Source organism: Primulina tabacum, chromosome 4 (assembly GCF_025594145.1).
Source record: "Primulina tabacum isolate GXHZ01 chromosome 4, ASM2559414v2, whole genome shotgun sequence".
NCBI classification, from domain to species: Eukaryota; Viridiplantae; Streptophyta; class Magnoliopsida; order Lamiales; family Gesneriaceae; genus Primulina; species Primulina tabacum.
In genome coordinates, this window is record NC_134553.1 from 1,012,134 (window position 1) to 1,034,211 (window position 22,078).

Genomic DNA, 22,078 nt, shown 5'->3' on the forward strand with positions numbered 1-22,078 from the left:
TTACCAATTTAATAAAGTTTCACGTGACATGAGTTAAAAATGTATGTTCATGTATATATTATGACATAATTAAATTCAATTATTCGAAAACCAAATTACAAAATATATTTTTTCCAACTTAATTAATTGTTCTATACTATCTACATATTGTCTTATTAAAGTTGAGACGCTTTTAATAAATAATTTATGTGGCATGATATGATTTTTAATAAACCAAATATACATAAACCAAATATACACTTCTTCTCAAATTACAAAAAATATTTTATTTATTTAATAAAAAATCATTAAACTTATTTTTGTAAATATGTATCTCATCGTATCTAATATCTTAATAGTTTTTTTTATATTTATATATATTTTTTAAAAAATATTATTATTTTTGGTGGAATCCTGTTGACCGTGACTTTGATCCATTAGCATCACATATCATTCTATAATTACTCATAGAATATCAATTTTCTTAGTAGGGAAGTACTGGATCCTGATGCTCTGATTTTATTGACCTTGAGATAGAATATTAGTGTAGAGGATGATATCTGAATTGCTGTTGATTAACTCTGTCCGAAGCTGTGGATTTTTGTCAACGTGGTATTTCAAAAAGAAAAAGAGAAAAAACTTCGGGTGAACATGCTTGGTCTGGATATTAACGAATGTGGGCTTTGCTTTTGATCAAGATATCAATTACTCGTTTTCATGAAAATGAAGTATGAAAATTCAACATAAAAGAACAAAAACATATGCATTTACAACGAAATATCTTGCAAGTGTACCTAATAAATGATACTGTCCACAATAATGGGAAAGTTTTGTGGTTAGTGTTCACGTTAAAGAGATGAATCAAGGATGCAAATTTTCTAGACTAAAGAATCGATATGTGGGAGTATATACCATAAATATTCCAAAATAATCCCTTTTTCCCTACTTAAAATCCCTTTAATACCATATATATTCCATCTCCAAGCTTATTAATCAAGTGTCTCTCAAGCCTGCATTTTCTGATAATTTTTTCCTCGTGTTACAGTTTTGCAGACAGGTATAGTCATGTATCCGAGGCAAACCCAATTATTTAGTCCTAAATTCAAAAGTAGGACTGCATTTTCTTGGTGCTAATTCTCTCATTTTAATGATTGATCTATTTCCGCCTGTTTTGCAGGGACTTTCCAAGTTAACTGCAACATGGCTAAAGAGCAATTGCAAGTACTCAATGCTCTCGATGTTGCCAAGACACAGCTCTACCATTTCTCTGCTATTGTGATTGCTGGAATGGGATTTTTCACTGATGCATACGACCTGACCTATTTGCCATCCCCTTGGTCACAAAATTACTTGGTCGAAATATACTACACAGATACGACTAAGCCAAAGCCCGGAATTTTACCTCTTCATGTCGCTTCCTCGGTCACGGGTGTCGCCCTAGTCGGGACATTAATGGGGCAGCTCTTCTTCGGGTGGCTTGGTGACAAATTGGGCTTTAAAAAAGTTTACGGACTGACATTAGTCCTCATGATTGTTTGCTCGCTTGCCTCCGGTCTTTCGTTCGGGGATTCTCCACAAGGTGTCATGGCTACTTTGTGCTTCTTTAGATTCTGGCTTGGTTTCGGGATCGGAGGCGACTACCCTCTCTCTGCCACCATCATGTCTGAGTATGCTAATAAACGGACTCGTGGGTCATTTATAGCTGCAGTCTTTGCTATGCAGGGATTTGGGATTCTTACCAGTGGGATTGTTGCGCTAATTGTCTCTTCGGCATTTGATCGTGCCTATAGAGCGCCTACATATGAGGAGCTAGCATTGGCTTCAACCGTGTCACAGGCAGACTATATTTGGCGTATAATTCTCATGTTTGGTGCTGTGCCGGCCGCACTGACGTTTTACTGGCGGATGAAGATGCCGGAGACCGCTCGCTACACAGCCCTTGTAGCCAAAAACGCGATGAAGGCAGCTAAAGACATGGCTTAAGTGCTGAATGTGGAGCTTGATGCGGAAGAGGGGAAATTGGAAAGAATTTCAAGAAACCCAACAAATCAATATGGCTTGTTTTCAAAAGAATTCCTCCATCGCCATGGCCTTCACCTTCTCGGCACGACGACAACATGGTTCTTGCTTGACATAGCTTTTTACAGTAATAATCTATTCCAAAAGGACATCTTCAGCGCCATCGGATGGATCCCACATGCCGAAAAAATGAACGCAGTTCACGAAGTATACAGAATCGCAAGAGCCCAAACATTGATCGCTCTATGCAGCACTGTTCCTGGATACTGGTTTACAGTAGCCTTAATCGATAGAATCGGAAGGTTCTCCATCCAGTTAATGGGATTCTTCTTCATGACGGTGTTCATGTTCGCACTTGCAATCCCGTACGATCACTGGACTCACCCTGAAAACAGATTCGGGTTCGTGGTCATATATGCATTAACATTCTTCTTCGCCAATTTTGGGCCAAACGCCACAACATTTGTCGTCCCGGCTGAGATCTTCCCAGCCCGTTTAAGGTCTACGTGCCACGGTATATCGGCGGCGGCCGGAAAGGCAGGGGCTATAGTGGGAGCATTCGGGTTCCTGTATGCTGCGCAACCGAAAGATCGGAGCAAGAGGGATGCTGGATACCCGGCGGGAATCGGTGTGAAGTACTCGCTGATTGTGCTTGGTTGTGTGAATGCTTTGGGGTTCTTTTTCACTTTCCTGGTGCCGGAGCCGAATGGGAAATCGCTGGAGGAGTTGTCCGGGGAAAATGATGACGCAGCGGACGGAGATGCAACAGAAATGCCCAATCGGACTGTTCCGGTGTAGTTTGATCGAAAGAAAATGCATATTTGTGTGATGTACGCGTTATTCGTATTCAGTTTTGTGTGGGGATCATATAATCGTGTTGTTACATGACATTACTGTGATTTAGTTTACAGAATTATTAAATTTATTGTACTTTTGTTTATATAAGCGTTAAAAAGCTTGGAATAAGAAAAGTAGACATTTTTTTTAAAAAAAAAAGTTTGGTATGCATTTAGATCAATAATTCGACTTCCAAACCCTATACTTACATATAACAAAAATAGAACGGACAGCTCGGGGAGAGTATAAATAAATAATCAACAACTCTCGAATGAAAATTGATTATTCTTTACGATGGGCTTTGAGTAGACTTGCGCTGAAAGAGACCTAAATTTTTGGAAGAAAAAGACCAAAATTTGGTGATGGAAAGTTTTGTCAATTGGCTAGATTAAATATTTGTCAAGGAAAATGAAACTACTGTTTCTCCTTCCACATAAATTTATTGATTGTGCCGGAGGAATTACGCGTTCAAATTAACCTATTATTGTAACACCTTTCATATCATATGTAAAATAAAATTATATGCTCTAGAGTATGTATCTACTTTCAATAAGGAAACTCTCAACAATTTTGCTCGATTATATCGTAAGGGTTTTTCTGTATATATACGAGTTACTCGATAATCAATTTGATGATTATTTATTCATGATGTGCGTCAAGCAATGAATTTTCAAGAATTGATGAAATCGCATATCTTACTACGAAAATGGTACAAACAAGAAGACATGTAGTATATCATTTGGTTTATATGTTTGTTATTTTAGCATTTACTTAGTAGTTGTTACCGCAAATGTAGAGAGGAAAATTGCTGCAATAAAGAACATCAAAAATTGATTGAAGATTTCGATAATGACTTATTGTCGTGAAACAATTTGCTTCCCTCGACTATGTCACTGGCTACGCCCCTGAACACAAAGAGTAGCATCATCGAACCATATGTCGTCGCGTGCATTCCAAATCCAGGAGAGCCATAATATACTTAATTCCATTCAATTGCCAAATCTCAAAAAACAAAGGTGAAATACAAAGGAGCGTAACATACACTTCTGGTTAGTGACAAATGGAACCGATCCAAAGTCGCGAGTTTTACCAAGAACTCTTATCCAAACAGGCATGCACAGATATGTAACAGGCCCAGCCTGTGATATAAATGGGCTTCTAGGTTTTTAAGCCAGGTTTTATTACATATCTCTATGTTATCTTGTCAAGGGTGAGATTCTCAAATTAACTATTCTTGGAATCTGAAATATATTAAATTTTTTGCTCAAAATGTTCATTTACATAATATCTTTAATTTTGTGAAAATTTAAATATGATGAAATAAAATCTTATATATTTATAAATACACGCATATATAAATAAATAGTAATTCACGTGCCAATTAAATTCAATGAAATATACACTCAAATATATCGTGGAGAAAATTTTAGTCCAACATAATCATATATACGCCATGTAAAACTTGTTTTATAATTCATAAATTTATCTAGATTTTGATCCATTATGTTGTTAAAGTTATGTTCTAATCTTTTATATATATATAGTTATTTTTCATTGAAGTATTTATGTGATAATGAACACAAAAACGTCATTTCAACATCATGTCAATATGTCACATCAACACCAAAACTAGAGATATAAAGTTATAAAAAAATAAAATTAAAATTGAAATTTGACAAAATATGATAAACCGTTTCCCACATAATTACACTTTATAAGACAAATTTACATACTTCAACTTATAATTTATATTAAAATTTAATGTATATCCACTTATCACGCTCATAAGTGTTGTAGGCTACGGTTTGGTTGGAAAGATAAAATAAACTAATGATTAGTATGTAAATGATAAAAAAAATGATTGTGATAGAAAAATAATATATGATGTAAAATAGTATTATGTTTGATATGATTTTTAAATTTTTTGATGAAATGACGAAATTGTCATTTTTCTTTATTTTTTTTTCTTTACTCCGGTGACGGCAGGCGGTGGTCCGGTCACGGCCTGGCGACGGAGGTGGTCTAACGGCCGGCGGGCGGCAGCAGGTCGGTGGTCGGCCGAAATCGACGGCTGGCGGTGGTCGGCCGAAATCGGCGGTTGTCGGCCGAAATTGTCTGGTGGTGGTCGGCCGGAATCGTCTGGCGGTGCTCGGCCGGAATCGACGGCGGCGGCGGCGGTCGGCGGTTTCCGGCAGCAGTGGGCGGCGGAGGGCGGTCGGTGGAAGGAAGTGGTGGTGAGTTTAGATTTAGGAGAAGGGTAAAATTGGAAAAATAGGATGAATTAAGAGTGAGATAAATAATCCTAGGGAGTGAGGAGGTATTATTTTAACCTACCTAATATAACCTAATCATTCATAGTAGGGATTGACCTGGTTAAATAAAAATCGTACCAAACGCTTGATTAGGTGGGTTTAAAAAAAATAAACCCACCTAATCCTACAAACCAAACGCAGCGGTAGCGTATAGATATAAAGAAAATACTTCACAGTCACGTTTCTGGTTTAAGTGTATAATTCAAAAGTAATCTTAATATTTATATGCACTCTTTCAACACTAATATTAACTTTGACATTTTAAAAAACAAAATAAAAAGGATAATTTTAAAAAGTGGTCGTATTTCGAGCATATTATATGCGTTATAATCTCTCAAAAAATGATAGAACCAATTCTTCACGCATGACGAGAATATATGTAGTTGAAAGTTAAGCACGCCATGTAGCCTAATGGACCGTGCTCTCGAGGAAAATAGGTACTATACTTTTGAACTAATGATAATTTAATCAAGCTATCTTTTTGGGTGTTAATATCCCGAATTCATTTAAATTTAAAATGGACAATATAAATAGATAGAAATGCATTATATTTTGTTAAAATTGTGAGTTGACGTTTAATCAATCTCAAAAATTAGCTTCTCACATATCGATTAAGTTCATATATACAACTCTGAGGTATTTTATCTAACCGACGTGGAACTTCCTCATGATCAAAAAATGACATTTAGAGCATGCAGTTTACAAGACAACGAGTGACCAACTATAAGCAAGCCAACACGTAATGGTAGAACATGAGCTCTGCTATCACATTCAGATTGAGACTTTGACATAATTCAACTCCAAAATATTTTATCCAATCGATATAAGACAACTAATACATCTCATCACGTCCATGAACCACTCATTCTGACCATAGATAGGTCATTTAAAATTAATTGCTGATAATTTTTTTAAAAAAAAAAAATTGACTGATACGTGTATATATAAAAAGACTTTGTTTACTCTAAATAAATCCTAATGATATTTCTCAAATCCCGTAGTCGTTCGGTGGATTTAATTGGTGCACGTTACATTTAATTTAAATGCATATACAACATATTTTTTTAAAATAAAAATCCTCACAAAGTCAACACAAATCCAAAAGTCTTTTTCGACTTTATTGTGGTGTTGACGACTAAAGTATTAATTTCGATTCAATTACACCTTTTTTCTTTTTGTCTGCTGTTTTAGAAAAGAGTGCACTTCAAGTTACATATTAGACAAAGTCAAATGTGATCGATTTAGAGTGCGGCATCAAGTGGGAAGGAAATAGGGGTCGCCTGATCCGTAATCGTGGACTTATTTTCAATTGTTTGATTCTTGTACAACAACGGTAATATAATAAAATCTATAAAGCGTGAAATTTGAGAAATCACCAACATATAAACTTTATAATATGGTTGTATGAAAACATGAAAGGGACCTCGTGGTATTATAACAAGAGGGTCATGATTAAAATAAAAGTAACAGCTAAAAATGATTGTTTAACAATTTGTTTGTTTGACGTGAGAAATAAAATATTTTGTTGATTCCGATCGAGTGCTATTCTCTAAAAGCAAAAAGCGAATAAGTTCCAAGAAACTATTTTGAGTACAATAACATCTAACTTAAAAGATGTTTTAGCATGAGTACTCTGATCATATACGTAAGTGAATTTAAGTTTTTTTTTTTTTTTTTTTTTCTCGAATTCGAGTTTGTGATGTGATTTCTTGAAGAACATTAAATTTCACAGTTTGGAACTTGCAATTACATTCCCATATGTTCCTCTGTAGCATATGCTTTTCCAATATTAAAGTGAATGTAGTTATATTATTATACACGCTAATGTCATCTTTAAATAGGGGGGGAGGGCTATATTCCTTCCCCCGTTATCTTGTTTACCTTCCATAAGTGGGGCTAAAAATTGCCAATTACCCTAAAAGTCTTTCCATAGGCGTGATTCGAGAACATAACATAGGAGAATATAATCTGTCAATGCCTTTAATTTGCTTCGAACTCACATTTTTAGAGCTTTACAAAAGTAAAAAGAAATTCATGATTGGCATAAAACTTTTTATGCCACACACACTTCGTTTTTAAACACGTTTACACAGACACAGACACAGACACACACACAGGTATGTATATGTATATACGTGTATAATTAATTAAGGTACTCGAAATTAAAAAAGTATTCGCAAATGGAGGGTTAACGCAAAATAATTTGGAATACTGTGTCGATGTAAGGCCATTTACTTCAGTTATGTATAGCATAAAAATTTGTTGGCACTGGAACTGTATCGCTTATTAATCAAATTATACAGGAATTTAATTATTTACCAGAGGTGATATATGAATAATATAAATAAATTATATAGTTCTGTGTTCATTAATTCACCGATAAGTCATCCGTCGAAGATTTCGATTCAATGCCCAATTTTTCCTTCCATATATCGCATAGCAACTAGTGCTACAAACTAGCCGTGTCTGGTTGACTTCACACAGCCAAGTCTCTTTGATATTATGTCAGCATTTATTATGATCAGAGCACCTATATTCTAATTAATATAAATTACAAAATATTTCAAAAACAATTACAAAATGTTTCAAGTCATCTACGTGGAAGTATAAGGATTTACATTTAAAATATATATGTATATATATAGGGGCGTTTTAATGTTCTTGTGGAAAATAATGGTTTGAAGTTGAGGCCCATCAATCATCTCAAATAATTATCTTTTTTTTTTTCTTCCAAGGGTATTTATATTCCTTTTTTTAATCGAAATTTATATTTCTTTTTTTAAGTTGCCTTTCTTTTCTTTTTTTATATATAAAAACTCGTTTTGAGAAAAACGAAGTTGACTTCTGATTTCAGAATGGGTCGGTGAAATGAGAAACCAAACATGGCCGATACATTTTGGCAGTGTTCCATTAAATATAGTGAGGGGGTCGGAATTTTTTTTTCCATGCGGAAGAGGTTCACAATCACCGTTGAAATAATAATTGCAGTTGCGGAATATTAAAAACTAAATGAATAAGTATTAAAAATCATATAAAAAAATGTTTCTGTTTTTCACTTTTTTTTAAAAAAAAAAAGAAACATAATAATATTACGAGTATCTGAAAATACGCAAGAATTTTGGAGGATTATAGCTCGTATTTTAAAGTTGTATACATGAATCTCAAAAAAATAATAATTCAAACGCACAACCTAATTCAGATATCTAAAGTAACATGATTTATTATTTGTGATCCTGACATAATTATTTATTTTCCAATATAATATTGCTTAAACTTGCTTTGCTGTATTCACACAACGCCGATTGATTAGAATACTTTTAGAACTATTTTATTTATATTGTCAACTTCTGGTATTAAACTATATATATATGTATATATATATATATATATTCGGAGAAATATTTCATATTAACAGATCAATCAAGAAATAATATACATTTAAACACGTGTCATTAAGCAAAACAGTTGACCAAGCAAGAGTTGGACCAATTAGGGACGAGTCTAAAACCCAGAATAATTAACTACCCCGAGAGGAACGTCCTCGATCTTGCCAGCTCGGATTTCATGGGGCCCACTTTACACGTGGCGAAATCGTAGGGGCGAGGAAGCCCACTCCCGTGCGGGCAGGAATCGGAATATGCTTCGTAAAAATTCCTTTCGTTGCATTTAAATAGGAATACCACCCTCTCCATTTTTCTTCCATCTCTTTTCCTCACACGACGAATCCCATGCAGAGTCTGAGTTTGTGGCTTACTTCTGAATTTTCTGTTGCTCTGTAATCACATAGCTAGGTATGTAATCCGTATCACTTTTTATCCTTTTAAACACATACACACACACTTACATATATGTGTGTGTGTGTGTGTATATATAGGCGATTTATAATACCAGCAGCATAATGAAAAGGTTTGGTGCAGATAACTAGAAATATTTCAAGTTTCGTACATATGTATTTATTCCTCGTAGTTTCGTGTCCCGATATGTGTTGACTAGTTTGTCATCCCCCCGTGAATTTTAAGGATGAATATAGACTCTCTCCTGTATTTGTTAAGTACAGACAAAAAGTACATATTATTAATCTATTCTTGCTCTGTAAGAGAAATTTCTGACTAGCTTTTAAAAGAATATATAATCATGACTGGATTTTTAACCTTTTCAAAAATAAAAATAAAAAACGTCGTAATAAACGCAATGATAATGGAACGTCAACCACAAAATCAAATTGTGGAACACACAGACACAGTAAGAATCGAAATTTAGTGAGTTAATTTGTTTGGTTATATAGACAGCTATATACAACCTTGTGTATATATATATATATACACTGTAATTTTCTTCTTCATTGGTGTGATATACAGAGAAATGGTTTTCCTTCTCTCATGCTCCTTCTCTACTCGTAATAGCCTTGCTTGAAGATCCTCAAAATTTAGTTCTAAGATATAATAAATTTGTCGTAGTTATTTTAAATACGGATTAGAACTATTAGAAATCATTTTATATATATATATCCACATGTACGAAGATATTTAGTTAATGAGTTTGCAAATCGCACACGCCGTAATAAGCTGGCTGTTTTGACTGTAGTACCTCCCAAAATGTTGACCTTTCTTGCATGAGGGACCATCAGTTTTATTTATTTACTTGAATTTGGATAGGGTATCGGTGTATGGTCTCAAACTTAGATCTGGTATGACCAAGTGTCACATAATTTTTTATTACGAGTAATTAAATCGGTTTGACTAAGTGTCACAGCAAATTGAATAGGACAGATTCAGAAAAATATTAGTTATTAATCTATTCCAGATTCCTCAACTTTGTATATGTGTTGGGTGACCTTATTGAATCAACTTTGCTTGTTTTTATATAAGGAACCAATTTCTCTTCCTTGACTTTTCGATTCCGTTTAGTAAAAAAAAAAAAAGGTGCATTGCTTAGTTCAACAACTTCCAACGCTTAGCATCATACGATTAATACTTTATTCAATGATGTCCTCCAATCCCGAGGTTGTGCTTGACTCCCACATGAAGCAAATTGTTATTTTAAGACATTGTCCCAATTATGCCATTAATATTCATTTAACTAATCCTTTATTTACAATCTATATTACCGTCGTCACAGTTATGATTTAAAACAAGTCTCAGTGTGAAATTATATAAAATCATAGGGTTGACCCGTGACATCAGACTGGCGGACTAAACTTTTTAGTATGTTCGTTTTTTTTTTGAAAAAAAAAATTGATTTTTTCGAACCAAATTTAAAAGTTAATGTATATATCAAAATAAATTTAATTATAACACAAAATTAAATAAGTTAGTGGAAAAAAAAAACACATATGGGTATGCTTTCATTCGGAATACACATGTAAATGCAATGAAATAATTAAAACTGGATGGTATGTTTGTATCTTGAATTTAATGTAAATAATCAACCGATCAAGTTGTCACCATTTCCCACTCTCTTTCTATGTCTCAGGGATTTAAGCAAAGCATTAGTAAGTACAACCAAAACACAACTTACGACCGAAACAAGAAATGGCCAGGGAACACCAGCATGTTCTTGACGCTCTCGATGCGGCCAAAACCCAATGGTACCATTTCACCGCAATAATAATCGCTGGAATGGGCTTTTTTACGGATGCTTACGATCTCTTCTGCATCTCTCTCGTAACCAAGCTCCTAGGCCGAATATACTACCACCAAGAAGGGGCGTTGAAGCCCGGAACTCTGCCCCCAAACGTCGCCGCTGCTGTTAATGGTGTCGCCTTCTGCGGAACCTTAGCAGGGCAGCTCTTTTTCGGGTGGCTCGGTGACAAATTAGGCAGAAAAAAGGTGTACGGGATGACACTCATGCTGATGGTTATTTGTTCGGTTGCTTCTGGCCTTTCCTTCGGGGACAAGCCAAAAGCCGTTATGGCGACCCTTTGCTTCTTTCGGTTCTGGTTGGGTTTCGGAATAGGGGGCGACTACCCATTATCTGCCACGATCATGTCTGAGTATGCAAATAAAAAGACCCGTGGGGCGTTTATTGCCGCAGTGTTTGCGATGCAGGGGTTCGGGATCTTGGCTGGCGGAATGGTGGGGATCATTATTTCAGCAGCCTTTAGGAGTGCGTACCCGGCCCCGACATATGAACAAAATGCTGCTGCTTCTACCGTATCCCAGGCTGATTTTGTCTGGCGTTTAATAGTAATGTTTGGTGCACTCCCGGCTGCCCTCACTTACTACTGGCGTATGAAAATGCCTGAAACTGCACGTTACACGGCATTGATAGCCAAGAACGCGAAACAAGCGGCTGCTGATATGTCCAAAGTGCTGCAAGTTGAACTCGAAGCAGAGCAGGAGAAGACTCAGCAGATCATTTCTCAGGACAGAGGGAACAGTTTTGGGTTGTTTTCGCGTAAATTCCTTAAACGACATGGCCTCCACTTGCTCGGCACGACGACTACTTGGTTCCTACTCGACATCGCATTCTACAGCCAGAACCTGTTCCAGAAAGACATTTTCAGTGCCATTGGATGGATCCCACCGGCCAATAGTATGAATGCTCTTGATGAGGTGTTCAGAATTGCGAGAGCCCAAACACTGATCGCCCTCTGCAGCACAGTTCCAGGCTACTGGTTTACTGTCTTTCTCATCGACAAAATCGGGCGATTCGTGATCCAGTTAATGGGATTCTTCTTCATGACAGTGTTCATGTTCGCCTTAGCCATTCCTTACAACCACTGGACTCACAAGGACAACCGAATCGGGTTCGTGATCATGTACTCGCTAACGTTTTTCTTCGCAAATTTCGGACCAAATGCCACGACTTTCGTCGTGCCTGCTGAGATTTTCCCAGCGCGGTTGCGGTCGACGTGCCACGGGATATCGGCAGCAGCTGGAAAGGCGGGGGCGATCGTCGGAGCGTTCGGGTTCTTATATGCAGCTCAGCCAAAGGATCCAAGCAAGAGGGATGCTGGGTACCCGGCTGGCATTGGCGTGAAGTACTCACTGATTGTGCTGGGTTGTGTGAATGCTTTGGGGATGTTGTTCACTCTGTTGGTACCGGAATCGAAGGGAAGATCGTTAGAGGATATGTCCGGAGAGAATGAAGAGAGCGGAGAAGACACGAGGGCGCAGAATTATGGTGAGAATAGGACTGTTCCCGTTTGATTATTGTGCTTGTAAGTTGTTTTTTTTTGGGTTAACATATAAAAAATAAGATTATAAGGGAAGGCGTAATAATTATACATACATATATATATATATATATATATATATATATAATATATGTATGTATATATATTGAGAATGTGATAATTATATTTTATATCATATTTTATTATCCAACCAAAATGGCGTGAAATGTCATTTTGGTGTAAGGTTGACTGCTCCAATGGAGGCACCAAATTTCCTCTGCCAAATTTGGAACAAAAAATTTATTTTTATTTTTATTTTTATTATAAATAATTGATAAATAATTTAATTTAATTTAATAGATAATAATGCAAAATAAAATGTACAAATATAAAATACATCGTGTTATTTAATTGAATTTTATGTATTAAGTTATTTATCATTTTAATAATTTATGTGTATTAATTCATATAATAGATGATTTAATTAAAATAAAATTTTAACTTTTACAATAATTATATTTTTTTATAATATAATATTTTTATATCATATTAATAGTAATCATTAACACTATGTTTGGGAGCAAAGATTTGAGTGATTTATGGAGATTTTGATCTGTGAATCCTAATTTTAACTGTTTAGTTATTAGATTTTAAAAATGATATTGGATTTTAAGGAATTCACTGGATTTGTTGGATTTCATCGTGTAAACAAATCTTTCAAAACTGATCAGATTAGATTTAAATAAATCTAAAAAATATCTGTAACAAATATTTTTCATTATTATCTTTTTACATTTTTATATGTCCATATTGGATTCAATAATAAATTTATTTATTTTATATTTACATATTTGATTCTTGATATATACTCTTGTCACGAAGATTGAACAATTCTTTATTCAATAATAATTTGTTTTTTATTTATAAAATTAAGATGTGGTTGGATATTTAATTTTGAAATAATTTATTTCGTAAAATTAAAATTTATATATTAGACACTTTTTCTTAAAAATCATCTAAAGAAAAAATGAAAGCAAATCAAAGAAGGTTGAATTGTTCAAAGTCATTCATTCCACCTACCCAAAAAAGCACTTTTAAAAAGACAATAAATCGTTGCGATATATTTAGGATTCGAAAATCTTTACAGCTTGATTGAAATGAATTATAATTGAATTCTTTCTTGAATAATATCTATCATCTATGTACTGCGTACCTTGTAATGAATGATCGATACTGCAATAATTCAGAAACTAACATAACTCGATGGAAAGAGAGAGATTCACAGCAAGTGAAAATATCGAGGTTACTCCTGCCGGTATGCAACAACTTGTGCCAACGCTTTTGCAGAGATTAAGACCTATCAACATCTACGTACCTATCTATTAACAAAGACTCCTATAGTAAAGAGTAAAGATATGTTGTCTAATATTCGGAAGAATTGAAAACATCTTCTCGGGCTAGATAGCAGCTCTCTGTTCTGGAGACTTTACCTCTTATTATCCATGGATGTGCTGCAAAAGATTTGTCAATTTAATCATAGTTTCGAAGCTAAAGAATATGAAAACAAGATTTTGACAGACTGCGAAACACTCAAATGCTTGGCATATTCAATCTACAGCAGTGGATAGAAGGCGAACAATCACGTTTAACAAGCTCTTGAAATGATTAGAGACGGGCCGGGGCATAGTGGATCAAGTGGGCTAGCTGGATTTTGCTCCGTTTGGCAAAAAAAATAAATGCTCGCCACAAATCACCAATGGCTCTCAGTATTAAAGGATTTTATGAAGTATAAAAGAACACAAGCCAAGGGACGTCCCAACTCGTTGGAAGCAATGCGTTCCTAGAAGACTAAATGGTGAAGACTAAACTTGTGTTATTTTAAATGCTGTTGGTGCATAAGAATTTATATTTAATTTCATAACTTGCTCAAATTTTGCAAACATGCCGCTTGCAATGAGAAATAACATTCTTTTATGAAATCCTACAAGCTAAGAGGCAACTCTGAAGCAACAATTCAAGAACATACAAGAAAACATGAATCACATACCCAGCACTTGTTCAGCCGAAAACCTTCGAAACACGTCCTTGCAGAGCATCTGTCTCAACAAATCCTTCACTTCACAAGAAGGTGAGCTCAAAATAGTCTTAGGAAATCTCAAATTCGCCCTCAACACAGACTCGAAGATCTCTGTCACAGAATCCCCGTAAAAGGGAGGGATCCCGGTTATCAGTATGTACAATATGATACCTGCACTCCATATATCGACCTTTTGATTGTACTCACGCGCAGCCAACACCTCAGGGGCGACATAGTATGGTGTCCCGACAATGCCAGACATTAGTTCCCCGCTATGGAAGTATTCGGCCGAACCAAAGTCCGCCAGCTTGAGCACGTTATCGCTGTTGAAGAGGATGTTATCTGGCTTGATATCTCGGTGGGATACACCGCGGCTGTGGCAGTGAGATATGGCTTCCATTAGTGGTACCTGAAAATACCAAATTGTGACGAGTTATAGCCAGCATAATACATTTTTCGCTCGTCATCTACAATGCCCATCCTCCTAAAAACGAGAAGATTTGAACGAGTTATGTTAAGTACTTTTTAGTTGCCCCTAAAAGTACATAAGAACACGGATCGTTAAATTTTTTAACAGCCCGGTGCCAACTTGGTAAACAACAATATATATCAAAAGATCGTCAATAAGAAAAACTGCATCATTTAAGCCCTCTAAAGAAAACAATCAACCATTCAAGAATTAAATCGACTGAATAAGTAGGAAAAATAAAAAGAAAAACCACATCAGATTTTTAGGTATCTCATTCCTAGCCAAATCTAGCTATGAAATATCTAAATGTTTCGATTTAATCAATATTCTTGCACACTTTTTTCACTCGGGAAACCGATATTAATTACAAAATTTAACAAAAAACTGAAAACAAAAGGAAGCAAAACAAACAGCACGAGAACTTCGACTCACGAGACCAAACATACATACAAGAAATAAATAAAAAATCAAAGGACAAAAGCATAATTTGAATACATATCACCAATTGTTATTTTCATCGAATAGTCAACCTGGATAATTTATAAATTGTTATTTTCAGTCCAGCACCCCAAACAAAAAGCAAAGATCGAACTCGAAATTCACAGAAAAACTACGAATTCCAACCCATTCTTGACTAAATTATTAAATTCATGTCCACAGACACTCTTTTTGCGTTCTTTAAGAATGTATCCCAGAACAGTTATTGTCCCTGAACTACCCGTCATAAACGAGAAACGAAACTCACCATGACTCGGTGGGCTTCCAGTTCAGTGAAATCGGTTCCGGCCGTGATCCTTTGGTACAGATCCGTAGACCCGCAGTACTCCACCACCAAATGAAGAAACTCATCATCTTCGTAAACATCAAAAATCCCCAACACATTTTGATGATCGGAGACGAGGCTCATAAATTTGGCCTCATTGGGTATGCACCGGCTATCGACGGCGTCCTTTTGGATGATCCGCTTCTCTATGGACTTCACGGCGACGCAGTCACCCGTATCGACGGAGTGGCACCTGAATACGACACCGAATCTTCCCCTCCCTATCTCCTCCCCTACTCTGTAGTTCCTTTTTAGCGCTTCACTCATTGCTCTCTCTCTCTCTCTCTCTCTCTCTCTCTTTATACGGAGGATTACGGTTCGTACAAATGGCATTGTGGGGGTAGATTTATAGAGTCGTAGCTGGAATTCTTGAGGTGGAATATTTTGGAGCCAATGAATGATTGACACGTGTGAAATAAGTTGACGGCAAGGAGACGGATTTTTGCTTCAGGAGTTTTTTTTTATTAATAAAAATATGTTATAATCTTTAAACTTGGGATCTCGACTTCTCTCTTAAAATAGGATTAATACATTCAAATTTTTAAAGATTAGGCTCCCTACTATGATGTTTGCTTCCTTAATCGATTGTTTTTTGATGATTTATTTATTAATAATTTATTTTTATAAAATATTAAAAACCAAATTAGTATTATCTAATTTCAAATATTTTTCCAATAAAAAAACTCAAATTTTTTCTTATTGTAATTCAGACAATAATTATATAATATATCCGATTGTAACATGATGACACGTAAAGAAGGTATAGAATGTTGATGGTATGTATAAATAAGTAATATTGGGTACTTGTGATCAATATATCTACAGGGGTATATCACGTTTAAAAAGAAAACAAAAATTCACTAAATAATATATTTATAAGCATATCATCATCCACATATTCCACGAACTCACTCTTGACATTTACAAAAAATTTTCGGTTTGCAAATTCATAGATTAATTATTCTCTCAATCATTTATTTAAAAATCGCGACATTTAACCGAAATTTGAACTCTGAGGCTTCAACAATATAAATATATCGGACTTTCTCTTAAAAACTTCAGGATCATCTTTCCCATCTTCTCGGTTTTGTTTCCCTTGGATGTTCACAAGAGGGAATGGGCATCATGATGACAAATTATCATACTAAAATAGTTTAATTACTACTCTTAGTCTTGACTATAGTTGTTGTGAACTGTTATTATTTAATTTAATATAAAAACTGCATAATTAGTGTGTATTTCATGAAGTGTTTAACGGCGTTAGTTGACGAACAATTGTACAACCAACCTACAAAATCCGTACAGTTACAAGTGGATTCGAATATCAGATGTGCCGCCGTCATTATTATCCAATTCAGTATTGAACTACCATATATACCCTTAGCTTTTTAAAAATATTACGGGGCTGACACGACAGGGACCTTATCGATTGGATGTGGATGCGAGCTTTGATGCTGTCAAAGGGATATATTCGATAGGTGCCATTGTGAGAGACGATGCTTGGAGTATTGTTGGAGCCACGGCCTTTAAAATCCGGTGCCCAGGTTCTGTTCTCAGGGGTGAGCTTATGGCGAATTTGCAAGGCTTATTATTCTGCAAGCGTCTGCGTTGGGGTGTTCCGATTCTATGGGTGCTGTCCGTTCAGTGACAGAACCATCAGATTTCAATGGGCCAGAAGGGGTTCTTGTTGATCAGGTTAAAGAGCTATTACTGGACAATGTTTTTGAAGGACTTTTCCGTATTCGAAGACAAGCAAATTCTGCAGCTCATTCATTAGCCAAGTTGGTATGCTCCAGCATTAATTTTGTGTTGTGGAGTGATGCACATTATGTGCCATCGTGGTTTCAAAAAATTGTATCCGAGGACATTGGAGAGTAACGTTAATAGGGTTTTTCACTCAGAAAAGAAAAAAAAAAAGAAGAAGAAGAAAATTTAGAAATATATCATATGAAATTTGTTAGATAAATGCAATATTGGTATTATTTAAATGATATTATCAGTTTAAAATTAGAAAAAAAAAATCATTAATTTTAAATAACAGAAAGCATCATGTTTAAATAACTTATACACATTTGTTGCAAAAATCAACTCGCACGTCCTCTAATCCACTTTCTTCCTTTGAATAATGACATTTTATCGGTTGGTGTATTTAATTAGGCAACGGTGGGAAAACTTTCTTGTCAATTCTTACTTTCTTAATCACTATGTAAAAGCTTTCCCCACTTACCAATTACCTAACACTAGTGAATTGCATTGCCACAACATTCAATACTAAAATAAACCGAAATGAAGTAAAGTTCGATGCAACTAAAGTAGTCGACCCAACTATAGCATATTTCAATGATAAAAATATTGAATACTTGGTGATAAAAATGACTACATATTTCAATTACATGGCATATGGTATCCAAACTTTATTTGATAACTTGTAAAGTTTGGGGTGTTCCCTAACCCACCACACAGTAGGAGCATTTTATGAGGTCCCCCCTAAGTTGGATCTTTGTTGGTAATATATTATCCATTGATTTGAGGTCCCAATTTGAACATCCTTTGGAGAAATCCAAAGGGTACAACATCAGTACGATATAGGTACGAATCAAACGACAACCACAAAATTAAAGGTGCATGCGACAACATTGGATTGCGTTTGATGTTTCTTGGCCATTTGTGGAGCCTTCTTGTTCTCGATATTTTGTACCCGAACATTCGAATCTAACACAAGGTTAATGCCTCGTGCAAGATCCAACTGGCCAAGCATGTGCAATCCGCATTAATAAACCCTATATGAAAAAGAAATTTTACCAAACATGGCTCATCAAACGTTTTGAATTAGGTCAATGTTTCCATCGATGTTTGGCATAAGGTATCCATTTTTGCTGACCACGGAAAATGCATGGACCAAACTTCCACATTCAGAAATAAAGGTAAAACTAATCAAATATGAGAGAGAGCGTTTGGATGCTAAATCAAAAAAAGAATTATTTATGTTGATATGTTTGAAGACGTACAATAATAAACTTGTTCCATTAAATTTTCAAATTAAACCATTTTCTTTATTATATAGCTTATTGATGGTGAAATGTTTGGTTATATTACATTGTATTGTTATTCCCTCTACATTTATATGATCATCTGAATTCATAATCATATGAACTCAAAATATTAAAAACTGATTTTGCCCTGGAACTTCCAAAAGTCTGTCTTATCACCACAACTGAGATGCTGAAACTTAAATCTAAGTAAGCATACAAAACGGGTACACAAAATGTACTTACTGTGAAAACGCATTATTATCTATAACTAAAAAGCACATATTTACAAGAGAACCAACTAGGCGAACTCTGATCCAGCAGCTTTCACACATCGAAGCTTTCTCCTCCGTCAATTGTATGAGTTCTTGAAGTGTGCGGATGAGTAGCTCCTGTATTAACAGACCAGAAAGAAGACTGATTCAAACACAGTCATGAGTATCTAGATAAAGATTACCGATGATGAATCTTGTGAAATGATCAATACCAATTTTACTTGGCATGTTTTCCATGTGCTGTGACATGGTAGAACCTTTTTGGGGAAAGGAAAATGGATCTCTGTCGCTGCAGGTTGCCTGTCTTTTACCCAAACGAGATTCTGCCGTCGAACGCAAGTCATTGTCTGTCTTCGACCTCTCCCCTCCGCTACTGCAACCACGCGACTCGTCTTCTAAAACTCTTTCGCCTTTGGGAGAGTTCAACCTCTTCTTGTTAATAAACACGTTTTTCCAGTTTTGCATTGAGGTCACCCTTCGATGGTGAGACGAGGCGTCAGGAAAAAGACTTTTGCCCTTGACAACTACATTGGGCATAGCCAAACTGATGTTTGTATCATAGTTATCAAAGACTTCTTCATCTGTTCCATCAACTTTGGCTGATAAGTCTTTTCCTCGCATGATTGATATGGCTTCAATCAGCCGAGCTCTTGCTAAATCTATGTCGATTATAGGCTTTGGGTAGTTTGATCCCAAGTCGACGCCTGCAGACTCAAGCACATATTCAGGTGCATCATATGGATGATGGATCCACTCACATGGTATTTGAGCCAACTCGGGTAACCACTGCCTTATATAATCTCCGTCTGGATCATACTTGAATCCCTGAACCTGGATCACAAATCGAGAAAGGACCGAACGAAATGGAAATGATACGTCTCTAGCAGCCGTACAGAAAATTGATGGGCCTCAAAAGAATCCGTTAATATAGGTACGTACACAAACAAGAAATTTGATTCGCAAAATTCCATAACCAAAACTTAACTTGCTGAAAAGTTAACTCGGTCTCACCTGAGGGAAGTCCATTCGCTCGAGTGCATGCCCATCAGGCAAACTTCCGGAGATGTACTGCCATCCAAGGATATCGTTTTCCAAGTCAGCGTCCAAAAGGGTATCCCAGAAATACCTCATCCCCCATTGCCACGGTAGAACAAGAAATTTCACAAAAAAACTCGAAACAATAACTCGAATCCTGTTGTGAATCCATCCAGTTGCCCAGAGTTCTCTCATTCCAGCATCAACAAGCGGATAACCTGTTCGTCCTTGTCTCCAGGCCTTGAAATGTTCTTGATCGGCGTTCCAAGGGAAAAATTTCAGGTTACTCAGCAACGGCCTTTCGTGAGTAAACGGGAAATTGAAACATATGTACCGGGAATACTCCCTTAATCTAATAGACTTGAGGAAAAGGTTTGCACTGTTTTCACCGACCAAATTTTGCTCGTTTTTCCAAACCGTTTGTTTCATTAGAACACTGCTGAAAACTTTTCTCACGCTTAGCTCCCCAAAATGAAGGTGTGGCGACAAAAGAGATGTGCAGTTCCCATGGACCCTGAGCCTATCTTTTGAGTAGTTGAGTAGATGATTTTCGATGAATCGAGTAAAAGCCTTGTTAGCATTGGCCCAGCCTGGTGACCATCCTCTTCCCAGCAACACGTTACTCGACTTCTCGGATTCATCTTCAAGACCCAATTCATCAATCAAACATTTTTCGACCTTCCCTGTCAAAAGCACCAAGGACAGCTCATTAGACTCGTGCTTGATTACAGTATGGTAGGTACTTTAAGCCTACTAAAATTGGTAGAAAAACTAGCCCGAAAACAAGAACTCGATGAGATGTCATACTAGAAAAAAAAAATTAAATTTGAAACGTCAAACCTGTAGCTGGAACCAAACAGCATGGGGGAAGTTGTGTAACTGATCCCGTTTGCAGTTTCAAGCATTCATCAAAATAAGCATCAAACGTAGTAAAAGCATTTCCATTATCGCCATATACTTCCCAAGGCTCATGCAATAGCTCACCGTTATAACTTTGAACACTAACTCCCGTTTCCCCCAACTTTTGCGTAATATTGTGGTCACGAACAAGCGAAACAGGATCTGAAACGATACATAATATATCTAAAGTCGAGCAATAAAGAGCAAAGTAGGAGTACAAGAAAAGAATCAATGCTCCTAGGAGCATTTCAGATAAACTTGAATAACCTTTACTGTTCTCTAAATCTTTCCAAGTTATTATGAAATTTATTCATCAAGTCATGTATGATAGATATTCTTTTAACGTTCGACGGGAACCTTAACAAGGAAAATCTCGCGACCATAGTTTATAGTTATAGAATACGCTAAAACACATAAAGAAGCATACTATTTCTGTAACCCATCCAACGGATTGTCAAAAGAACTCACCATAAAGGTGGTTGTAGACGACTTTGGTCGCTCCAATGGCACCGATACAATCCAATAAAGCAGATAGAGTACTCTCTGCTTTGATCAGTACTAATTCTGCCCCGAGAGATTTCAAAGACTGCTCCAACTGTATAAGAGATTGCTTAAGCCACCATCGCGAAACCCTTCCCGGTATATATGGGCCTTCTTCTTTAGGACACCATATAAAAACAGGTAATACACTGCCATCCCTCGCAGCAGCAGCTAAAGCAGGATTATCTTCGATCCTTAAATCCCTCCTAAACCACACTATACTCTTGCAATCACTTTCCATTTCCAAGAAAATTCTAGAACTTCAATCCCATGTGATCAAAATTTTCCATGAAAATGATATTATTTCACTCCCCTCAAAATCGTTTTATTCATTATACATAGAAAATTCATTTTTCCGTATATTCAACCAATTTTAGTATGTCGTCACTCGTCACGGCCCAGCCAAGTATGGTATCAACATTAGAATGATTTTATATACACCGGAACAAAATATTTTGAATACAGGCCAAGTCAATCTACTACACAAGTCCGACAGAAAAATTGGAACTTGTGCACATACATACCGTATGGATCTTCCACGGAAGTTCTTTTCCAGAAACCAGAATGTAACATGAAGAAAAGGTACAAAAATTTTAGGGTGGAGCCAAAGAAAAAACATTTATGCAGCAACTCTGAGAGAGATCGAGAAAAACTTGCATGCATATA

The 22,078-nt window shown here is 36.0% G+C and overlaps 3 protein-coding genes and 1 pseudogene across 3 annotated transcripts; 2 read left to right on the plus strand and 2 right to left on the minus strand.

The window, feature by feature from the left end:
* Positions 1 to 784: 784 nt before the first annotated feature.
* LOC142542179 (putative inorganic phosphate transporter 1-3) lies at positions 785 to 2,879 on the plus strand (annotated as a pseudogene).
* Positions 2,880 to 10,601: 7,722 nt separating this feature from the next.
* Positions 10,602 to 12,355, plus strand: LOC142542180 (low affinity inorganic phosphate transporter 1). The gene has a single exon (XM_075648671.1). The coding sequence runs from the start codon at positions 10,679 to 10,681 to the stop codon at positions 12,296 to 12,298; it is 1,620 nt and encodes a 539-aa protein (XP_075504786.1). The 5' UTR covers positions 10,602 to 10,678; the 3' UTR covers positions 12,299 to 12,355.
* Positions 12,356 to 13,412: 1,057 nt separating this feature from the next.
* LOC142542181 (phosphoenolpyruvate carboxylase kinase 2-like) lies at positions 13,413 to 15,921 on the minus strand. Its single transcript, XM_075648672.1, has 3 exons — positions 15,556 to 15,921; positions 14,312 to 14,750; positions 13,413 to 13,775 (listed from the first exon to the last, which is right to left on the minus strand). The coding sequence occupies exons 1-3, from the start codon at positions 15,898 to 15,900 to the stop codon at positions 13,687 to 13,689; spliced, it is 873 nt and encodes a 290-aa protein (XP_075504787.1). The 5' UTR covers positions 15,901 to 15,921; the 3' UTR covers positions 13,413 to 13,686.
* Positions 15,922 to 18,800: 2,879 nt separating this feature from the next.
* On the minus strand, positions 18,801 to 22,071 carry LOC142542182 (cryptochrome-1-like). Its single transcript, XM_075648673.1, has 6 exons — positions 21,933 to 22,071; positions 21,341 to 21,799; positions 20,813 to 21,034; positions 19,949 to 20,655; positions 19,150 to 19,768; positions 18,801 to 19,054 (listed from the first exon to the last, which is right to left on the minus strand). The coding sequence occupies exons 2-6, from the start codon at positions 21,651 to 21,653 to the stop codon at positions 18,990 to 18,992; spliced, it is 1,926 nt and encodes a 641-aa protein (XP_075504788.1). The 5' UTR covers positions 21,654 to 21,799; positions 21,933 to 22,071; the 3' UTR covers positions 18,801 to 18,989.
* Positions 22,072 to 22,078: the final 7 nt, after the last annotated feature.

Excerpts from the sequence above, each read along its gene's own strand:
- LOC142542182 (XM_075648673.1), bottom strand. The coding sequence starts at position 21,653 with ATGGAAAGTGATTGCAAGAGTATAGTGTGGTTTAGGAGGGATTTAAGG. Across the intron at positions 20,656-20,812 it reads CTGTTTGGTTCCAGCTACAG|GGAAGGTCGAAAAATGTTTG; the intron begins GTTTGACGTTTC and ends TGCTTTTGACAG. Across the intron at positions 19,055-19,149 it reads AAACATGCCAAGTAAAATTG|GAGCTACTCATCCGCACACT; the intron begins GTATTGATCATT and ends CTGTTAATACAG.
- LOC142542180 (XM_075648671.1), top strand. The coding sequence starts at position 10,679 with ATGGCCAGGGAACACCAGCATGTTCTTGACGCTCTCGATGCGGCCAAA.
- LOC142542181 (XM_075648672.1), bottom strand. The coding sequence starts at position 15,900 with ATGAGTGAAGCGCTAAAAAGGAACTACAGAGTAGGGGAGGAGATAGGG. Across the intron at positions 14,751-15,555 it reads TGGAAGCCCACCGAGTCATG|GTACCACTAATGGAAGCCAT; the intron begins GTGAGTTTCGTT and ends TGGTATTTTCAG. Across the intron at positions 13,776-14,311 it reads TTCGGCTGAACAAGTGCTGG|CACATCCATGGATAATAAGA; the intron begins GTATGTGATTCA and ends AATCTTTTGCAG.